General features: G+C 40.6%; 1 protein-coding gene across 1 annotated transcript in view; it reads left to right on the top strand.

Annotated features, from left to right (window-relative positions):
• LOC130920662 (calcium-binding protein 2-like) overlaps positions 1-22,842 on the top strand; it is a 94,834-nt gene that overhangs the window by 63,501 nt on the left and 8,491 nt on the right. The window contains exons 6-8 of the mRNA XM_057844028.1: positions 2,572-2,715; positions 10,904-11,013; positions 19,408-19,555. Coding sequence (XP_057700011.1) covers positions 2,572-2,715; positions 10,904-11,013; positions 19,408-19,555 — 402 coding nt within the window. The remainder of the gene's footprint in view (positions 1-2,571; positions 2,716-10,903; positions 11,014-19,407; positions 19,556-22,842) is intronic.

Here is a 22,842-nt window from a genome sequence, read left to right as displayed (position 1 = left end):
CACTTTAATTGTGTGTCTGATTGGCCGAGCGCGTTACCGGCTGCGTCACAGTCACGTGACTAGACATTATAAAGAGCCGCGCGCGTTCCGGTTCAAGAGAGAGTGCATGAGAGTTCACAGAGAGTAGCACGAGCCAACAGCAATTTGGACAATAAAAACTCTTAACAAAGCATACCGCTTCACACCCTAACAAGGTTCCCAGGGCCTTTGGAAGCGAAACAGCCCCACAGCATTACTGACCCACCCCCATACTTCACAGTGGGTATGAGGTGCTTTTCAGCATGTGCATCTTTCTTGGCACGCCAGACCCACTTAGGCTACGTTCATACTACAGGTCTTAATGCACGAATCTGATTTTTTCGTGTTTTTCCGACTCGAGTGAGGCATTAACTTGACGGTCTGAACGTGACAAGTCGCATAGAACGGGACCATTTCAAATCCGATCTAGGTCACTTTCGTATGTGGTCTAAATCCGATCTGGGCCACATTTTTCCAGACTGTCGCGGCGGTCTGTACTGTCCAGTCCCGCAAATCGGATTTAATGCAGCAATTACGTCATCAAATAGCGAGAGAGTCGTTACCGTAGCGATGCACCTGTGCGTTATTAGCGCCTAGCTTGCAGTGAACACGACTTTTGAGGAAGAGCTGAGCTTGACAACAGTCATAAAAAATAAAAATGGGTTGAGGATAAGCCTGAGAATGCTCAGTTTTCTCTCTGTTCCAAGTGAGCAATATTTCAACATTGCCTCCACGGCTGAGAGTCGGGACAAACTGCCCGTATGTGTGTGTGACGTGCACGGGCAGTGCGTGCATGCTATCGATCCATATAAACTTTGAATATTTGCCTAAACGGGGATTATTTATGTCTGTTATTTGTGTCCACCTTTTGAAAAGCAAAATATGATATCCCTGGAATGACGGATGACGTCTGTCATTTGTTTTGATGGTTCTGCGCATGCGGGTCTTCTTGCTTCGCGGGTGTCGGACTGCGAATTAGTGTGCATGCGTAATACTTGAACGGTCTCAATGGATAAAGGCAGTCTGAACGGGCACGCCAAAAAAACGGATATGACAAAAAATCGGATTCGTGCATTAAGACCTGTAGTATGAACGTAGCCTTAGAGTGTTTGTTGCCAAAAAGCTCATTCTTGGTCCCATCTGACCAAAGCACACGGTCCCAGTTGAAGCCTGGGACCGTGTGTATTTTTGTGTGAGAATCTTTTTTTCCATTAAGGTCCCACATTGTTTGCATTAAAAAAAATATTAGAAGCAAAAAATCACATCTTTTTCAGTGGTGCCAATAATTATGGCAGGCACTGTACCTTGCATCTACACTTGTAGATGACTTGTTGAAAAGGTTCCGTATTCACACTACACCAACGAACTTTCCCAGTAGCATTACATGGACGAAAAGCACACTCACTGATTGGACAAATTTAGATGAGGAAATACCTCGCGGAGCGAAGGGGCGGTGGCGTAGTGTGTCGATGCACGTAATGTAGCACAAGCGCACCCTGCTCCGCTTGCATTCACAAGTGAATCAGGGTGCGCTTAAAGCGGACCGAGACCTACCATTTTTGAGCGGACCAGAGTTCGTTTATTTGGTCCGACCTAGAGTTCGGATGCGTGTGCACATTTACAAAACGAAGCGGACTATCTGTTAAAAAGAACTCTGGTCTGTTTAAAAATGACCAAACAGCGCTAGTGAGAAAGCGCCCAAAGTGTTCAATTGTTAATTCCAATCTTGAATATAGTTTTAAAAAATTAAATAAAATAAACAATGCCACAGAATTCCTGATTAAATATAGGTTTTAACTCTCTAACCCTTTTTATAAATATCTAATTAAATTCAGCTGTGATATATAATTGATGGTTTTGAAGTAGTTTGCCAATGGTTCCAAGGAATAACATATTTCATCCACTATGTAAATTTCTATTATTATTTTTGGTTTTTAAGATGAATATGTTGTGTGTCAGAGAAGTTCCAGAATTATAAGTCACAAAATTTCTATGTTGTCCAAAACTTGAGTGTGGGTAAGCAGAAAAAAACATCACACAAAGCTATGTCAGTCGAGTAAGGGGGCTGAAAAAAACGGTCTACTCAGTCGGGAACTCTTTTGTGCGCAGGCATGTTGTCATGGTAATGTCGCCAGTAGTTGTCCTACCACAATTTTCATTTCATACAATGTATAAAGAAAACGCAGCAGGGTATCTTGGTAAAAGAGTGGTTGATTGTTTGGATTGTTATGAACATCAACCATCATATTTTCTTCAGCCTTGGCCCCTTACAGCTCTGGCATTTGATCTCCAGCTCGCGTTCGACAATCCGTGACTCATCTCTGCAAGTCTGGTTTTGTTGCTCTTATCAACACCCGCTCTGCTCATCACTGTGTATAACAGTACGTAGCAGCTGAAGGGGTAAACTCACACATTAGGTTTGAAATGTATCTTTTGTGACACCAGCCCTAGAACTATTCAGACACACCTAGTATTGACAAGTTTATTTCTGTTGAACTCTTGTGAAACCATTTTGACGATCGCGATATATGTGCGTGTGTCCTTGTGTGTTAGAATTACGAGAGGCCTTCAAGGAGTTTGACTACGACGCGGATGGCTTCATACATTACAAAGACATTGCCGACTGCATGAGGACCATGGGCTACATGCCTACGGAGATGGAACTGATCGAGATCATCCAACAGATAAAGATGAGATGTGTGTATTCATTTCTTTGGTTAATCGTGGGTACGTGTTCATGTCTTTCATTCTTCCCTCAGATACTGTATGTCATGGAATGACTGATGGGTCCATCTCAGATGCACAAGTGCATGCAATGTGTCGGTGTGTGTGTTGCATTTTTTTTTCCTGCTGCTCCGTGTAATTGATGTTTGTCTTTGAAGCCGGGGACATTGGAGGCATTTTTTTCCCGTCACTGATTAATGGCCCTCACCCTGCATGTGCAGTGCCATTTGAGTGTGACTCTGCATGTTGAAATATATGTTGAAATTGGCTCTCGGTGGTCACAAAAAGTCTTTTTTCCTTAAACAAAAACAGGCCTAAAATCAAAAACCTAATCAAAATATTCAGTGGTTTCCTCGGATGGATCATTAAAATAATTACATCAAATGACGATTTTAAAATACAGTGTATACATATTATACAGTTCTGGCGGTTTCAAACTAAATCAAGCTGTATTAGCTTGGTTCAAAGCAAATGTTCATATAAATAACGTAATTTTCAGGCTATAAACCGCTACTTTTTTCATTCATTTCGAATCCTGCCACTTATAGTCTACAGTCCCTGACAAAAGTCTTGTCGCTTATCCATTTTGTAGAAACAATTGCTAATAACTAGGGCTGTCAAAATTATCGTGGTAACGGGCAGTAATTAATTTTTTAAATTAATCACGTTAAAATATTTGACGCATTTAATGCACATGCCCTGCTCAAACAGATTAAAATGACCGTACAGTGTAATGTACACTTGTTACATGTTTTTTGGTGTTTTTTCGCCCTCTGCTGGTGCTTGGGCGCGACTGATTTTATGGGTATCAGCACCACATGAGCATTGTGTAATTATCAACATCAACAATTTATTTTTTGATTGAAAATTTTACAAATTTGATTAAAACAAAAAAACATTAAGAGGTTAATATAAAATTTCTATAACTTGTACTAACATTTATCTTTTAAGCACTACAAGTCTTTCTATCCATGGATCACTTTAACAGAATATTAATAATGTTAATGCCATCTTGTTGATTTATTGTTATGATAAACAAATACAGTACTTATGTATGTTGAATGTATATATCCGTCTTGTGTCTTATCTTTCCATTCCAACAATAATTTACAGAAAAATATGGCATATTTTATAGATGGTTTGAATTGCGATTAATTACGATTAATTAATTTTTAGGCTGTAATTAACTCGATTAAAAGTTTTAATCGACTTTTAATTATTCAATATGACTGGCTCATGATGGCTCATATGAAAGCTAAGACCCTCCCAAATGATGTTGAATGTACAAAAATATATTTGTTCCACTGAAAAAGATTTTTCATTTAATGAAGACTTAAAGGTCAAATTTTGGCAAGACAAAAGTTTTGTCGCCTGCAGAAAGTAGTGTGAAAATTGAACAAAAAAATGTACTTCAAATACAAAAATATGTTACATAACATAAGCGAATTAAGTAGTGGTGCTGTGAGGTCCAAATTTAATATTTTGTATGACTTCCATGGGCTTGCATGACTGCATCCATGCAGTTTGGCAAGAATTCATATAATTTATTGATGAAGTCATCAGGAAAATCAAAGAAAGGAGTCTTGCATGCCTCCCAGAGTTCATCAACATTCTTGGGTTTCGTCTTCCATGCTTCCTCTTTCATCCTACCCCAGACATGCTCAATGATGTTCATGTCTGGTGACTGGGCTGGCCAGTCCTGGAGGATCTTGATCTTCTTTGCCTTGAGGAACTTTGAGGTAGAGATTGAAGTATGCGATGGAGCACCATCCTGCTGCAGAATTTGTCCCTTTTTATGGTTAGGAATATAAGAGGCAGCTAAGATTTGTCTGTATTTCAGACTATTTATGTTGCCTTCCAACCTGCAGATTTCTCGCACACCCCCATACTTGACCATGATTTTGCCACCACCAAACGTCACCGTTTTCTGAGTGAATCTTGGATCCACACGGGCTCCAGTAAGTCTCCTGCAATATATGCGGAAACTGTGGTGTAATTCAATGGAAGATTCATTGGAAAAATCCACCTTTTCCCACTTTTCCAGCATCCATCCTTTTGACAAACTGTGGGCCATGGCAAATGCCACACGTTTTGTTATTTTTTTTTCACCCTGAGAGATCTGCAGGGTGAAATACATCATTTGGGAGGGTCTTAGCTTTCATATGAGCCATTTCTGAAACCAATGGAATAATTAAAAGTCAGGTTATTAGCAATTGTTTCTACAAAATGGATAAGCGACTAGACTTTTGTCAGGGACTGTAGTCCAGTGCGGCTTATCTATGAACAAATGCCGTTTCCGTGTCGAATTTGCTGGGTGGCGGCTTATAGTCAGGTACCCTTTATAGTTCGAAAATTACGGTAAATGTGCCTAATCATCGTAATACTTATAATGTAATCAAAGCCCAATTGCAAGGCAGTGCTGCAGCAGAAAAATAACTTTTTTTTTTACTTCTTACTCTAGCTGGGTGATGTATTCCTTTGAAATGCTGATTGGTACAAAATCTTAAATTCCAGTTATTTGTAATACACAGTGTAAAATGTTGCACAGGATTTAGAAATATCATGCATCAAAGGGTTTGTTCCCTGAGCAATATTCTCAAAAAGAATAACACTGGCTAGAATTTTAGATATACTCTCTGAGGAGTGAAGTCCAGATGTTTTTCTCACTCTGTCACTATCCCACTTGTCATGTTTTAAATTTCAACGCTTTGATGGATCTAATGACAAGAGCAGGTTGCTTGAAAGTCTGAATAGAGAAATTGATTACAACTACAACCTCGTAAATAATAACAACATCTGAATAATAGTAAAATGATAGCTTGGTATGGTTTGGTACGTTCGAACATACTGTGTACTCTGATTTGAATTATTCATGCATTGTACTGATGCTTTAATTTGACCCTAAAGGGGAGTTCTTTTCATTATAAATCTCTGTAGAGACAAGAGTAGCATAAAAATGATTTTTCCCCATTGACGGTCTAGCACTTTCAATTGGAGAAATAATATTATTCTCCTAAGACTTTGTACAGATTTTTATTCATACTGTCATTATCGGCTTTATCCTAAAGCAAAACAAAAAATGTGTGTAGTTTCTAACTCCTTCCTAGACTCCTACTCTACAAAACATAGCCTTACCTTGGAGGCAACAAAGAAAGAAAATCATTTTTAGTTGAAAATCACATCATTGGCTGTCTCATTTCTCTGAGTGTTCTAGCTGCTGGTGACTAAATTACAGTTTAGATTTGCAGTTCCAAGTCAACAATATGGTGGAGCAACACATCAGTTCTATTATCAGATGCCTATTGAGCTTGTACAGAGCCAATGTCAAGTAAAATTCATTCTGTGACGCTGGTCAATCTCTGGAGACTCATTAGATTACTCGGAATCATTTGTTCCAACTGTCGCTATAATAAACGATAAACATTGGATCACAAGTGACACGCACGTGGCAGCTAACCAATCAAAGAGCTGAGTTCTTTTTATCCTACAGCAAAAAGGGGGAACAAAGAAGAAAGTCGCTACTTAAAGGATAAAATCAATGCTTCCCGAGAGTTTGATAGCAAGTATTTCCTCTAAACATACTTTAAAATACATTACCAGAGTGAAACTAAGCAGTCATCAAAGATCAGGCAGTTCTATTTGCAGAGGTGGATAGTAACGCGTTACATTTACTCCCTTTACATTCAGTGTTGTTAATAACGGCGTTTCTACCGGCGTTAATTTTTTCAGTAGTGAGGAATCTAATTAATTACTTTCTCCTTCTTTGCACATGACGTTACCATTACTGAAGATGTTAAGGCACGTTACTACAATTTAGTTGAATGAAGCGTGGGTTGTCTGATTTTGTCACACATCAGCTGCTGTGAGAGAGCAGACCAGGGGGTGGTGACACCATTGAAAATGCAATGATGATTGGCTAGGTGGGTGGATTATGCCCTGTTTCATTGCTCGCTCTGGCAAACACGACAAGACAGCGCTGATTGCGACGGGCCAGGGAATTTCAAAGGTAGCATTCTCAGACTCGAATTATTTTCAATATTAGTGTTGCAACGATACCATTTTTGGCCCCGATTCCGATACCTGGCTGTGCAGTATCAGCCGATACCGATACCAAACTGATACCACTCCGTTTGAAACATATATATATATATATACAGTCAGGCAAATAAATAGTAAGTCAACCACTAATGGTGCAAGTTCTCCCAATTGAAAATATTAGAGAGGCCTGTAATTGTCAACATGGGTAAACCTCAACCATGAGAGACAGAATGTGGAAAAAAAGACCCCAAAAAAATCACATTGTTTGATTTTTAAAGAATTCATTTGCAAATCATGGCGGAAAATAAGTATTTAGTCAATACCAAAAGTTCATCTCCATACTTTGTTATGAACCCTTTGTTGGCAATAACGGTGGCCAAATATTTTCTGTAACTCTTCACAAGCTTTTCACACACCGTTGCTGGTATTTTGGCCCATTCCTCCATGCAGATCTCCTCTAGAGCAGTGATGTTTAGGGGCTGTCGTTGGACAACACGGACTTTTAATTCCCACCACAGATTTTCTATGGGGTTGAGATCTGGAGACTGGCTAGGCCACTCCAGGACCTTGAAATGCTTCTTACGAAAACACTCCTTTGTTTGCCTGGCTGTGTGTTTGGGATCATTGTCATGCTGAAAGACCCAGCCACGTCTCATCTTCAATGCCCTTGCTGATGGAAGGAGATTTTCACTCAAAATCTCTCGATACATGGCCCCATTCATTCTTTCCTTTACACAGATGAGTCATGGGAGGACTTGCAGAAAAACAGCCCCAAAGCATGATGTTTCCACCCCCATGCTTCACAGTGGGTATGGTGTTCTTCGGATGCAATTCAGTATTCTTTCTCCTCCAAACACAAGAACCTGTGTTCCAAAAAGTTCTATTTTGGTTTCATCTGACCATAACACATTCTCCCAGTCCTCTTCTGGATCATCCAAATGCTCTCTAGCAAACCGCAGACGGGCCTGGACGTGTACTGGCTTCAGCAGGGGGACACGTCTGGCAGTGCAGGATTTGAGTCCCTGGCGGCGTATTGTGTTACTGATAGTAGCCTTTGTTACTGTGGTCCCAGCTCTCTGTAGGTCATTCACTAGGTCCTCCCGTGTGGTTCTGGGATTTTTGCTCACCGTTCTTGTTATCATTTTGACGCCACGGGGTGAGATCTTGCATAGAGCCACAGATCGAGGGAGATTATCAGTGGTCTTGTATGTCTTCCATTTTCTAATAATTGCTCCCACGGTTGATTTCTTTTAGTGATGGGACGAAATGGGCTGAGGTTCCGAAGCTTGTGTCGAGTAATGGGAGGGGCGTTTCCACAAAGCTTGTATCGAGGCGCGCGTCATTTCGGCAAAACCCGGAAATGATGTCGTGTAAAGCCTCGCCAGCTGGCTGAATCACATAGACGCTTCGGGAGTGGTCCGACGTTTGGCGCGCATTGCAAACACAGTACAGACTACTAGTATAAATTGGTTGCATAACGCAACGGTGATCGCCTGTTATCTTACATTTTGTGGATTTCGGGCGCCTATACTTGTTACACCTTCATTTGGCCATCCCTAATTTCTTTACACCAAGCGTTTTACCTGTTGCAGATTCAGTCTTCCCAGCCTGGTGCAGGTCTACAATTTTGTCTCTGGTTTCCTTCGACAGGTCTTGGCCATTTTGGAGTGTGACTGTGAATTGTAGACAGGTGTCTTTTATACAGATAATGAGTTAAAACAGGTGCCATTAATACAGGTAACGAGTGGAGCCTCATTAGACCTGGTTAGAAGAAGTTAGACCTCTTTGACAGCCAGAAATCTTGCTTGTTTGTAGGTGACCAAATACTTATTTTCCACTCTAATTTGGAAATAAATTCTTTAAAAATCAAACAATGTGTTTTTCTGTTTTTTTTCCTCCACATTCTGTCTCTCATGGTTGACGTTTACCCATGTTGACAATTACAGGCCTCTCTAATCTTTTCAAGTAGGAGAACTTGCACAATTGGTGGTTCACTAAATACTTATTTACCTCACTGTATTTATTAGTGCTGTCAAATTAATCGCGTTAATGAGCGGTAATTAATTTTTTTAATTAATCACGTTAAAATATTTGACGCATTTAACGCATGCGCGGAATGACCCGCTCATTCATTGCTTCAAACAGATTACAATGACGCACTTGACATTATCCACCGGTGGATAATGGCCAAAACAAGCCCTACTACTGTGGGACCATGGGACTTACGAGGAAGTGAGTAAACATCGTGTTTTGTATTATGTCAAATACTGGGATCATTTTAACATGTAGGTGGCTTGCATTTTGTGGCTGACATGCTCCTTGTCCCCTCGGCCGACGACCGGCAGCTTGTCGCACTTCCCCCCCGCCGGGAGAGCACTATACTCAGCTTATTGCCCTCTTCATGTGCCCGGTGTTCTGTCAAAATTTTCCAACCGATCAGAAATTGCAACTTTGTGTTAAAAATAGCCGCGAATACAGCGATTACAAAGTAAACACTACAAACTTTCTTTAAATAAAGGACTACTTACGTTTAATCATGGATGGGCATGTAAAAAGCTCTCCTCATACACATATTGTCATGTTAGCTGCATAACAACTGCAGCTGCCCTCCTCTCTTGCTGTTTACGACTTTGCCGTGTAGTAAAGCATTATTTTGCCATATTCGTGTTAACCATTTGGCAGCTACACGCTCCTCCGACGTCGGCCGGACATTGTCCAGTTGCTTCCCCGCAAACGAGCCCTCTGCCCTCAACAGGGGAACAACGAGCTCTAACTTGTTCGCCGCCTGGCGGGTTGCCAATCAGCGAAGACAATCGACAACCCAGTCGTCATGTGAAATGATCCGGGCTTGTCATGTGTGATTTTATGCTTTGAAGACTTTGTGAAACATCACTCGGTTCAGGTTAGCATGTTGGCTAGCTGTCACGCCTCTTGGTTTGTTTACATTCTCCGAAGCCGGGGAAGGGAAATGACATAAGCCCGACTTAGGTGGCATAAACTATCGTTCAGGAGGTGCGACAATAAAGGTGAAGTGGACACTTTTGACCATTATGGAGTAATTTTGCCATGTCGTCCTGAATAAATGCATTTTTATTATTTTATATTCCATTTAGCACAGGACTGTTATTTTTCATGACCATGCAATTTATTTAACTATTGGGGAAAAATACTTGGATAAAAAGAATATCCTGTAAAGATATTGGAGTAGCAAGACTGAAACAATGACATTTTGCGGCTCTCTTCGTCGCATTTTCCTCGTTCTGAATGGGCTGAATAGTAAAACCGATGAGCCCATTCTCCCGCTGACGTCATCCACCTGTTGGGGACGCTAGAGTCCTATAATGGTAGGCGTGGCTAACCGGCAGATTAAAAGACTAATTTCTCATCATCTGCGCTTTGCTAAATTGTTGTATATAGTCGAATCGTCTCAAAATATGATTCTAATTTGCATAATAATGCTATTTAAGACTTTTTTTCTCCTGTCATACGCACTTTAATCAGTTTGCTAGAAGATGCAATAATTATAAAAGGACGAGATATGGCTTCTTCACCAGAACAACCCGTTTGCTTAAAGTAGGACTCAACACATACGCATATTATATACTACGCTGTACACTGACTATGCAACATTGTTGTAAGAGGTTATGTCTTCATTCTTGTCTGATAAATGAATACAGTGTTCAAATATTTACAAAAATAAAAGCTGTGTTTTCATTTTTGTGATTTACTGTATTTAATATCCCTCAGTGTCTTTTTGATCTGTTTTAACCCAAAATCAATGAGAACAGTTTGTATTGCAAGATGAAATCAGAAGTATACAGCAGTTAAAGAGAAAGCAATTGTATTATCCTTGATAAAGCCTAACAGAGCCCAAAGTAAATCATCAGTTAGGCGGATTCACAGTGAGAGCTGAGCACCTGCTTGATACTTAAATAAAACATTTGTTTGTTGCTCACAGATACACATTTAGAGAGTTGGACTTGTTGCTCTCCTATAAGTTGGTCTCAGGTGGCCAAAAAACATCACATAAAAGCAAATTTATGTACAGTGAAAACGACATCACAGCGCAAACTTCTTCTTCTCTCTCATGCACAGGTGGTTAATGTGCTCTGTCCTTGTACAGGGGGCGGCCACGTGGATTTTGACGACTTCTGTGCGTTAATGGGCCCGAGGATGCTGGCTGAGACTGCTCACATGGTTGGGCTCAAGGAGCTTCGCTGTGCCTTCAAACAAGTAAGAACAACAGCGAGACGGAACAAGATGCCGTGACAATTACTTGTGTGTGAGAAGTGGACAAAAAAATTCCTCAAAAGGAAATAGGCAGCAATAATGAATGGAGCATGAAAACACCAAACATAAGGAGACCCAATAACCCTGAACAAATATCAGCGTGGTGCTGAGTGGCCTTTTCATACTGAACTTTACTTATAAAGCGGTGCTGAGTGGCCCTTTTATACTGAACGTTATTTATAAAGGAGTTGGTGAGTATTACTGGTAAACACTAACAGGAGGTTCTTTGTTTTGAAGAGGAGAAATCTTAAACTTTACGGCTGCCATTGACAGCAATAAATGTCCATTCCATTTTGACTTTTGTGCAGTCAAAATGGATTTGATGTCTATTGCCGTTGTTATAATTTTTCTTCTTCTTTTACTAACTACAACAATACATACCGTATTTTTCGGACTATAAGTCGCAGTTTTTTTCATAGTTTGGCTGCGGTGCAACTTATACTCTGGAGCACATTATTATTATATACCTTATACAATATCATTATATACATTATACATACATATACATTATTATATAATTTCACATGTTATTTTGGTGTTTTGGAGTGACACTGATGGTTTGGTAAACTTGTTAGCATGTTCTTTATGCTATAGTTATCTGAATAACTCTTAATAGCTATGTTACGTTAACATACCGGCCACGTTCGCATTTCGTTAATGCATCATGTAACATTATCATACCGTACACATATTCAGCATGTTGTTCTCTATTTTATTTTTATTTGAAATGGCCTTTAAAGATGACATAGTATCTGTTCTATGTGTTGGATTTTATCAAGTAAATTTCCCCCCAAAAAATGCGACTTATACTCCAGTGCGACTTATATATGTTTTTTTTCCTCATCGTTGAGCATTTTATGGCTGATGCGACTTATACTGAGGTGCGACTTATAGTCCGAAAAATACGGTACTCTGTGAATGTGATACACACACTCTATTTTGGGGGCTACAAGTCGCAGTGGATTATAAATCACATTTTTGGGAAGATTTTTTTTTTGTTTTATCAGAGACTAGGAACAAATATTATATATTACAGTAATAACTCATTCACTCCCGGCCATTTTCACCGGTGCGACTCCAGTTGATCCCGGCCGTTTTACTGGATTTTGACTGATTTTGCAAGGCCCACAGAAAATCCTGTTCTATTGCTATATAAACATGGAACACACCAAAAGAAAGATTAGACTCTCTTCTTTCAACAGGAAAAAAAGTTCATATCTTTTTCCATTCTTTAGAAATCAGCATTAGAAAATAGCTTAGTTTGGGGGGGGGGGGGGGTGACTTAATGTTTGGAAAATACAGTTCTTGGACTGGCATTGAACAGTAGCGCCTCCAGAAATTTTTCATAGGGGTGGCCAGATGGGGCCACTTAAAATCTTGGGGTGGCCAAAACTAAAAGCCATAATTTCAGGTTTTCATTATGTTATTGCAGTAAATGGTCAGGGGAAAACTATCAGAAAGACTTAAGGACACGGCTACTGATATACTTTAGTGTATTGTGTAATATTTGATGTTACTAATGATTTAAGTCCATAACTGTCCAGTCAACATTTTGAGTTCCACAACAATTCTGTTTTGTTGTGTTATGTATATATCAGGCATAAGGTGTACATTTAACTACAGCTGTCAAACGATTTTTAATCGAAATTTGTAATCGAGTTAATCACAGCTTAAAAATGAATTAATCGTAATTAATCACAATTGAAACCATTTCTAAAATATGGCATATTTTTCTGTAAAATATTGTTGGAATGGAAAGATAAGACAAGACGGATATATACATTCAACATACTGTACATACTGTAAGTACTGTATTTGTTTATTATTACAATAAATCCACAAGATGGGATTAACATTTTTAACATTTTTTCTGTGAAAGGGATCCATGGATAGAAAGACTTGTAATTCTTAAAGGATAAATGTGAGTTTTTATATTGTGACTAAATATTGCTAGTGTATTTGTTGAGCTTTCAGTAAATGATACTGTAGCGACTTAACTGTTCTGCCCAAATGCATGATGGGAAGTGATGCAACCATGACTGTGTGTGGTGGCTGCAAATGCTACATACCTTCTCTGCTTTAGGTACACCACAGGGTGTTCAGAAATAGATTAAATCCTGTCATTCTTCCCCATGTCGCTTCCCACAATATTTATAGTTGCTGTGGGAGAGATGACAAAGCTTTTGCCAATTAAAAGCACGGCCCCAATGAATGCTTGTATCTACTCCACTCACTTGACACTGCCTCTGATCTGTGTATATACGTAAGTAAAACGGAGCCATTGTAGGCTGTTTGCGGGAATGCATGAGTGAGGTGCATCGTGAATGCGTTAATTGCGATATTTTTACGTGATTCATTAAAAAAATTAATTACCGCCCATTAACGTGATAAATTTGACAGCCCTACATTTACCAAAACAAAATAAATGCATTCATTTGGGATGAAATCCAAAACTGATGCTACAACAATCTAACGATATACTGGCAAGCAGGGTGGCCAGTGGGGTGGCCAACCAATTTATAGGGGTGGCCACGGCCACCCCTGGCCACCCCCTGGTGGCGCCACTGGCATTGAACAAGTTAATAAATTACTAATTGAAACAATTTTCTTTAACTCCATTCATATCCTCATTCGTAGTTATCGATTCGATTGGGTCTTTTAAAACTAGCCAACACGTTCATCACCTTAGGCTCAGGTAGCAAATGTACAGCAAGGCAAGATTTTTAAGTCCCGCCTCCTCCTCCGAGCAAAATCTTGATGTGACCAAGCAAGACAAATTAGGTTATTTTCCAGAATTTAGAAGCAAGCTTCTCGTCCTTGCATTGTGTGAGTGTGTTTGTGTGTGTGGGTGCGCTGGCCAGAGGTTATTAACGATTACTGCCAAATGGACGACACTGACATAAAGTGCATTTTGTGCTAATAAATTTTCAAGAATGTTTGATATGCTATGGTGAAACACATGCCTCTCTTGAGTTATAGTACAGTGCCCTCCATAATTATTGGCACCGCGGAAAAAGATATGTTTTTTTAGCTTCTAATATTTTTTTTTAATTCAAATAATATGGGACCTTATTGGAAAAAAGGGAAAAATCCAACCTTCAATACAAGTGCATTCATTCAGTGGGGAAAAAATCCCACATTAATAAAAAAATATTTGACATCAAATAATGTGTGTCACAATTATTAGCAACACTGGTGTTAATATTTTGTACAACCCCCTTTTGCCAACAAAACAAGGTCTGGGGACTGAGATGGCCATGGGAGGAGCTTGATTTTGTGTCTGGTGAACCATTTCTGTGTAGATTTGGCCATATGTTTAGGGTCATTGTCTTGCTGAAAGACCCAGTGATGACCCATCTTCAGCTTTCGGGCAGAGGGCAACAGATTTTGATTTAAAATGTCCTGGTATTTCAAAGGATTCATGATGCCATGCACCCTAACAAGGTTCCCAGGGCCTTTGGAAGCAAAACAGCCCCACAGCATCACTGACCCACCCCCATACTTCACAGTGGGTATGAGGTGCTTTTCAGCATGCGCATCTTTCGTGGCACGCCAGACCCACTTAGAGTGTTTGTTGCCAAAAAGCTCAATCTTGGTCCCACACAAAAATACACACGGTCCCAGGCTTCAACTGGGACCGTGTGCTTTGGTCAGATGAGATAGTCAGGGAGACAGGGTAGAATTATAGTCTCATACATGAAATATTTTAGGAGCTCTTTATTATGACCACTAACTATTTGACTTTTTTGCTACTCAAATTGGATCTACCACTAAACTAAAAAATAAAATGTCATACAAGTCATGCCAATATAAAGTTTGAAGTAGATGAATATAATTTTTAATGTTTTATGTAATTTCTTATTTTGAGTATTCCTAACTCATTCCATTAAATTAATTTTGTGTACTCCATTAAATGAGTTGAATTAACTTGCATCAGGTTTGTGGGCCATAATTAAATTCCGAAGTTAACTGAGTTTAAAATGATAAGTTGTTAGCCTTGGTTTCACTCCTGATGCCTCCAAAAGAGCGGGCTAGCAAATGGACTGTCAGCCAGGGTGTTTAGCACAGTGGTCTGCGTGCTCCGTTGCCGCTGTGGTGGCTTGGAATCGATCGCCAAAAAATTCCGTTGCAACTTCCAGGGACCCAGGGAGAAGCAATCGATCCTTGTCTCATTTATATACTCATAAAAATAACAACATACTGTAATCCACTAGTGTAGTCATCATATCCACTAAAGACATGGCGAGCAAAACTCCTCTACTTCTTCTCCTCGACTGGATGACACCAACAGTGTTGTCACTAACACGTTACGAGTAACGTGTTATTGTAATCTGATTACTTTCTTTTAGTAAGGAGTAATCAAACACGTTCATTTTTCCAAACCTGTAATCTCATTAGTTTCCTTAGTGTCTGTGCATTACTATTTTGTAATTGCCTCATAATGTATGTAGAATGAAGAATATTGTAGTTACCGGTATGTACGAAGAGCACTTTGAATGGAAGATGTTAGAAAGTTTCCCACTACGTGTTCGTTTCCATGGTAACCGCTCATAGTTCTTCCTGTTTTGGTTTCGAGTCACACGAGCGAAGTATTTTGGGACTGAGAAAAGCATGTGCCAGCGCGGGAGTGCACATTCGAGCTGAGTGCAGCCACCTGTTGAGATGTGCGAGGGAATGTTGATCTGTGTGCGTCCATGAATGAACGTGAGAACCCCCCCCCCTTCCACCCCGGTTGGTTTGGGGGGAGCCGTGGCCCTGGGGCCCTGGGTTTCGCGCGTGGCTGGATGTGGTGGGACGCGCTCGGGTGGAGGACTTTGGTGTCGGGGTTGGCGGTGGGATGGCGTAGGGTAGGATGCCAACAAACTCACACTCACAAGGGATTCACGCGATTACTGGGTTCTAGATCTCAAGGCTGATTTGTGTACGCTCCACCTCTCCAAAACATTTCTCTTTTAGCCCCCCCTCCCCCTCTATTTCCTTGGTTGTCTTGCCCCCCACGTGGTGTCAGCCGGAAATACATCTAGCTGATGATAGCACCAACATATTCATAGTTAAGGCCGAGTTATGCTTCCGCGTCGGACCTGCGCCGTCAACGAAGACCCGATTTACGACCCTGCGCTGTAGCCTCTCTGGGTCCTTCTTTTTTTCTGACTTCGCGTCGCGTCAACGCGTGTGACGTGGTGGAAATGAACTATGATTGGTCTGCTCAGACTGTTGTTTCCTGTTCAGCGTGAAATTACCGCCATTCTCAAAAAAAAAATTTCTACAGGCAAAAATGGAGCAAGCCGACAAGAGTATCAACGAAGAGCAAGTAAGACAACTTCTACAATGTTTCGTCAAGACATTATGAAGATTGCCAAATGGCAAGCAATTCGTGGTAGGAGATTGCAGAAAATACGGGGCTGGAGGTCAGCCAGCGATTGAATTAAAAAAATGGAAGAACCACCGAGACAAGTACAGTATGTGTGTGATCGGAATCAAATGGCCAATCGAAGCGGCGACCCAGTCGGCCAAAATCTGCCAGCTTTTTATCACTTTACGTCGTATTTGTGGTCGGTGCACTTCATCATTGATTGTGTACGTATGTTTGCTGTGAGTCTGTGACTTATTTACGTGTCACACTTCAAGTATATGAAGAACAAAGCACAGGTTTGGTGTAAAAAAAAAATTGTTTTGATGTTTCATTTTCAACAACAGACAGTTCACACACAATACATCATCGCTGATTGAGAGTGGCTCGGTGCTTTTATAATAACGTTAACATCAAGGCTTCCAACGCAGTTTGGGAAATTCCATAGACGCCAGAAATCTGCTATGGTTTCCCACTGGCTGTTTGTAGGACACCGCAAACAAATCAGGCTGGAGGGCTTTGCAGACCTCGAACAAAATGCTGGACGCAGTGCTCAACGCCAGTTTGAAGCTAGCCGCTACAGCTGACTGGTTTCCACCCAAGGCTAGAACTCTCTACGCAGCATCAAAAGTTGGACAGACTGCCTCAAAACCGTCTTCTGCATCGCCTATGCCTCAACATTTGTATGATCAACATTTATTCAATGTTGATGAGCTGAAGATCCACATTCAAGCGTTCCCTCTTGCATTGTTTATTTTTTTCTCCGTTGAACTAGACAAGAGGAAGTCAACAAGGATGCCCCAAAACCGTACAGACATAATGCCACACCCCTCTAGTGGCTTGGCAGTGAATTACAGAGCAACGCGTCACCTGGACGGAGAACCATCGAATGTCAAATGACGCGAATGACGAGTGTAGGCGTTCAATGTATTTCTTGTTGTTGTTTGTGTTTCTTCTGTCTCTCTCTCCTTTTCTTCTGTTCCCCTATAACCCCTTCCTGTTCGCTGTTTTGTCTTCATAAACAAGGTATGTTGAATGATCCCAACAGGAGTATGTCATACTCCCATATGAAACATTAAAACTGCTCTGACTAATCGGACACGCAGATTTCCATTCTGCATTTCAAACAAATGAACAGGGGGAAAAAAAAGTATTTTTCCTTCATTCTGGAGGGTTCCAGCGATATGTTTTAGCCGCTACATGCATGGCTGTTTCGTAGCTTTGCCGTTGCAACGGCAGGTAGTCGGAGACCATTGTTTACATCATACTCGTGTTGCACATTCATGCCGGGATGTGACGTGTTCATTTAGCATCTTTGGGATCTGTTGTAAGTCCAATTGAGTGTAAAGTGCTTAGTTGGCGCCACAGTTTCTGGCCAAATCGAGCACGTGTGTGTACGGCGTACTTCCAGATTGTGCGCACACATCCAAGCCCGCCCCCACCTTTGTGTTTATTGCACTTTGCAATTCATTTGTGTGTTGTTAATTATTGTGCGGTCAATTTGGATTGTTTCATTTCACTGATATGCTATTAACACTAACCTGAAATTCCGAATTTTTGACATTAGGCTTAATCTTCGAGTTAGCAGGGTTTAATTAGTCGGTGGAGTTGATTTTAACGAATTCTATGCAGTTTGTCAGTTATTTGTTAGTTCCAGGGCTCTGGAGTGGCTAAGCTAGCGCGAAAAAAAATTCTGATCTTCCCCTTTAAATTCAATTATCTGAAAGTCAATAACATGCTATGACATTTTTCTGTTGTCATTTTTATGTTGAGGCGGCAAAGGGAGAAAAGTTTTTAAAAAGTAACTGATAAATTTTAAAGTAATATAATTACTTTTTCAAGTAATCTGTGACAACACTGGACATCAATAACCTTGAGTCTGTGTCACATGACCAGTGGACCGACAGTATCCTAACTTTGTTGCCTGGATGTCCAAAGAAGTGAAATGGGGCTCAATTGCTTCTCCCTGGTAACCTGAATGTTGTGACTTTTTTTGCAACTGATTTATTTAGAGTTGACCGATAATTACTTTTTACCGATACCTCAATATTGTCCAACTCGAAAAATCAAATCGATATCAAACCAGTACCAGTGTATAGGGTCACGGATTTAACCTGTTACGTCTAATTAATACATTTATTATTCACTATTTTTCAGTCATTTATTGTTTATTTAATTTTTGTACCATGAAATCAAATGGTCTGCTAACATAACAAACCCAAAGCATCTTAGTATGGAGACATCTAATGGTCAACAAGAAAAACTGATGTGCTACGCTGTGACCAGCCCTTGTACAGAGGCAGAAGGCTTCTGCATTCACTTTGAAGGCAACATGCATATTGGCCCAAAACCGATAGTGAAAAACCGATGTCAATATTGTCTAATATCATTTTAAAATCCTTTTATCGGTTATTTATTTATTGCTAAATTTTTGCCACTGAATTTTTGGGGGAGGGCTGAAGTCTGAAAAATCAGCGTTAGAATTTGGATGCTGAAAAAAATTCAGTGTTAAAATTTCCTGTTAGAAATTCAAATACAAACTCCAGTGGCACAGATTTACTTACATATTTAACAGTCTTTATTTTTTCCAGAACACAACGTTGGTCATGTGGAGTGTTTCTTACGTCATTCTCAGCACCTAAATATCAGTCAAAGGAGAGAGAAGGGCAGCACATGTGCAAATGAGAATTAATTTGCAGCTCCTTCCTCACTTCCAAAGATGCTCTCACTTCAGGACTAACACTTCACGAATTTGTATTGCCTAATGTGCGGTTTTAAGCACATTGCAGATTTCCTCACAAAGCTCCACAACAGCCAGTCAGTTCTTTTTCCATCTGAAGAACGCTTTAATTAGCTTTTAATTGTGGCTTTTAATAACCTCTTGCAGTTGTTTGTGCTATGTTCTATCCCAGTCTGTTTACTTTTGTTCTCTTATCCGCACTGCCCCTAATTCAGTCTACACCCTTTCTTTTGACTTTCATTTGCAGTTTGACTGCAATGGGGACGGTAAGATTACATTTGAAGAGCTGAAGGACGGCATGAAGACTCTCCTTGGCGAGAAGCTGAAGAAGGGTGAGCTGGAGGAGATACTCGGTGACATTGACCTGAACAAAGATGGCAACATTGATTTTGATGGTGAGCAGATTGGGTGAGAAAAGCATTTAGTGCTTATTGACTGAGCGCAAAACAACAGAAAAATCAAAGTTTTAAAATTTACAGTCATCTGCATGCATGTACCTAGCTCACCTGCAACCGTTATACAGTGGGGCAAATAAGTATTTAGTCAACCACTAATTGTGCAAGTTCTCCTACTTGAAAAGATTAGAGAGGCCTGTTATAGTCAACATGGGTAAACCTTCAACCATGAGAGACAGAATGTGGGGGAAAAAAAACATTGTTTGATTTTTAAAGAATTTATTTCCAAATTAGAGTGGAAAATAAGTATTTGGTCACCTACAAAAAAGCAAGATTTCTGGCTGTCAAAGAGGTGTAACTTCTTCCATGCTCCATGAAAGATCTCACCCCGTGGCGTCAAAATGATAACAAGAACGGTGAGCAAAAATCCCAGAACCACACGGGGGGACATAGTGAATGACCTACAGAGAGCTGGGACCACAGTAACAAAGGCTACTATCAGTAAGACAATGTGCCACCAGGGACTCAAATCCTGCACTGCTAGACGTGTCCCCCTGCTGAAGAAAGTACACGTCCAGGCCCGTCTGCGGTTCGCTAAAGAGCATTTGGATGATCCAGAAGAGGACTGGGAGAATGTGTTATGGTCCGATGAAACCAAAATAGAACTTTTTGGTAGAAACACAGGTTCTCGTGTTTGGAGGAGAAAGATAACTGAATTGCATCTGAAGAACACCATACCCACTGTGAAGCATGGGGGTGGAGACGTCATGCTTTGGGGCTGTTTTTCTGCAAAGGGACCAGGACGACTGATCTGTGTAAAGGAAAGAATGAATGGGGCCATGTATCGAGAGATTTTGAGTGAAAATCTCCTTCCATCAGCAAGGGCACTGAAGATGAGACGTGGCTAGGTCTTTCAGCATGACAATAATCCCAAACACACAGCCAGGGCAACAAAGGAGTGGCTTTGTAGGAAGCATGTCAAGGTCCTGGAGTGGCCTAGTCAGTCTCCAGATCTCAACCCCATAGAAAATCTGTGGAGGGGGTTGAAAGTCCGTGTTGCCCGACAACAGCCCCAAAACATCACTGCTCTAGAGGATATCTGCATGGAGGAATGGGTCAAAATACCAGCAACAGTGTGTGAAAAGCTTGTGAAGAGTTACAGAAAAAGTTTGGCCTCCATTATTGCCAACAAAGGGTACATAGCAAAGTATTGAGATGAACTTTTGGTATTGACCAAATACTTATTTTCCACCTCCCGACTCCGAAAGGCAATGTCAACAATAAAATGAACTTACAATATATATGTTCAGTTAGTAGCTCAGCCCATGCTTGTAAATACAGGCATCCCAGCTGTGTGTGTGTGGGGGGGGGGGGGGTGCGTATATTTTAAAATCATAAACTCTGCGTATGATTAAATGCTTCATTGACTGAGTCCACTCAAATTCACTCACGCTGCTGAGAACAGCCTCTCACTTACACAATGAGTTGCCACAGCACACTTATGACTGGGCTGCAAGTTTAACGATGATTGACACATTTGTGCCTTTGATCGTAGAGCGACCAAGCTTCTCTGACAAGATCAAAGTTTTAAACCTGTCAATCATCGTTAACTTTAAGTACCAAACACAGGCTGCACTGGGCAGTTTTGCCACACTGCTTAACAGGAGGAAAAGTGTGGCGCTCTACAAGCATGAAGCCGAAAAATAGTATATTTTTTAAATTTAAAAACCCGAACCTTTTCACCCGATTCTGACCCTCTGAAAAATGCCGCGATCGGCCCAATTTCCGATCAAGTGATCGGGGCATCCTTAATACACGAGTAGCCATTCTTAGTTGCTTAGACCAGTGTTTTTCAACCTTATCTGTGTCACGGCACGTTTATACATTGGAAAAAATCTCGTGGCATACCACAAACCAAAAATGTTCCAAAATTACTTTCTGTACAGTATATTTAATTATGAAATAATTTCTAAATATTTACACTTACTCAGTGTGAAACTTGAGCCTTTATGGATGAAAACAAAGCCGATATCCTTGCGTGAATCTTCGTCAACAGCTCTTTGTCTCTCTCTGTTTTTATTTTTTATAGCAGTTAGGCTGGAAAAGCACAGAATTGTCAGACGGGGACATTAGAAATGTCTTTAATCGCAAGCATCTCACTGACAATGGCTTTGCAGGCAGGTAGTAGTGCCTCTTTTTGGATTCAACAACAAGTTTAGCAACAAGGTAATTGGCTTTGAGGGCTTTCTTATTTACCTTTGTCGTGTTTCTAAAAAAAAAAAAAAAGTTGCCATTTTTCTCTCTGTTTTCATGGAGGCGAACAAAATAGTCAATCGACTTGGTTTGAAACAAGAGCAAATGCTACTGCTCGCGTCACGTTCAAGAACTGCTCGGATTTTTGGCCATCAGCTACCTTGCTGTCCTCAACAATGTGTTGGAAAAAAACACAGGGGGAGGATTGACAGTCTCAAATATGGATGAAATGGAAAGGACACTACCGTGTATACTGACACTTGACGACTCTAATCAAATGATGTACAGAAGACATGCTGGCGTCCACATTTTCCGCGGACAGCAAGGTAGCTGATGGCTAAAAATCTGAGCAGTTCTTGAACGCGACACAAGCAATACATTGCTCATTTGCACATGACCGCAAGCTTCTACCAACTCCTCCTTTCCCACTGCAGCTTGTAACGCGTGGTAAGTAGGATGCATGCATAAAAGTAACAAAAAAGTGAGAAGCTTCCACTTATGCACATTTATTCACACAAAAAAATAATAAATCCACCTTGACCACTCGTCACTCGGGAGCTCAGCGCACACACGCGTTCGCAGAACTCAACATTAAAGTAAGCAGCAACAGAAGAAGAACATGTTCAATGTAAATAAAGCAGCGCCACCGCGTGGTGGATGTCGGGAGGAACACCATTTAAGGAGGTGACTGTTACAAACTCCGCCCGACAACAACAAAAAAAAAAAAAAAAAAAAAAAAAAAAGAAAAATGCGATATTGGACAACTTCTCGCGGCACACCTGACAATCTCTCACGTGTGCCGCGGGCCGTACGCAGCGGCATACCGCATACCCAAGGAACCTTGCTAAAAGGAGCATTAAAATTGCTAATAAAATCGTTTAGGATTATTTTAGATGCATATATGTTATATTTTTCTTATAGAGTATTCAGCGAGGATTACGATAGACCCATTAATAGACTTTCTTGGAAAAATCACAATTTCTTTAAATAGTCTCATGAATGATAAGGTGACCTGTGAAACCCTACGTAAAATG

This window comes from Corythoichthys intestinalis, chromosome 8, assembly GCF_030265065.1.
Source record: "Corythoichthys intestinalis isolate RoL2023-P3 chromosome 8, ASM3026506v1, whole genome shotgun sequence".
In the NCBI taxonomy this organism is placed as follows: domain Eukaryota; kingdom Metazoa; phylum Chordata; class Actinopteri; order Syngnathiformes; family Syngnathidae; genus Corythoichthys; species Corythoichthys intestinalis.
Note: the sequence above shows the minus strand (reverse complement) of the source record. Positions and strands in the feature narration are given on the sequence as shown.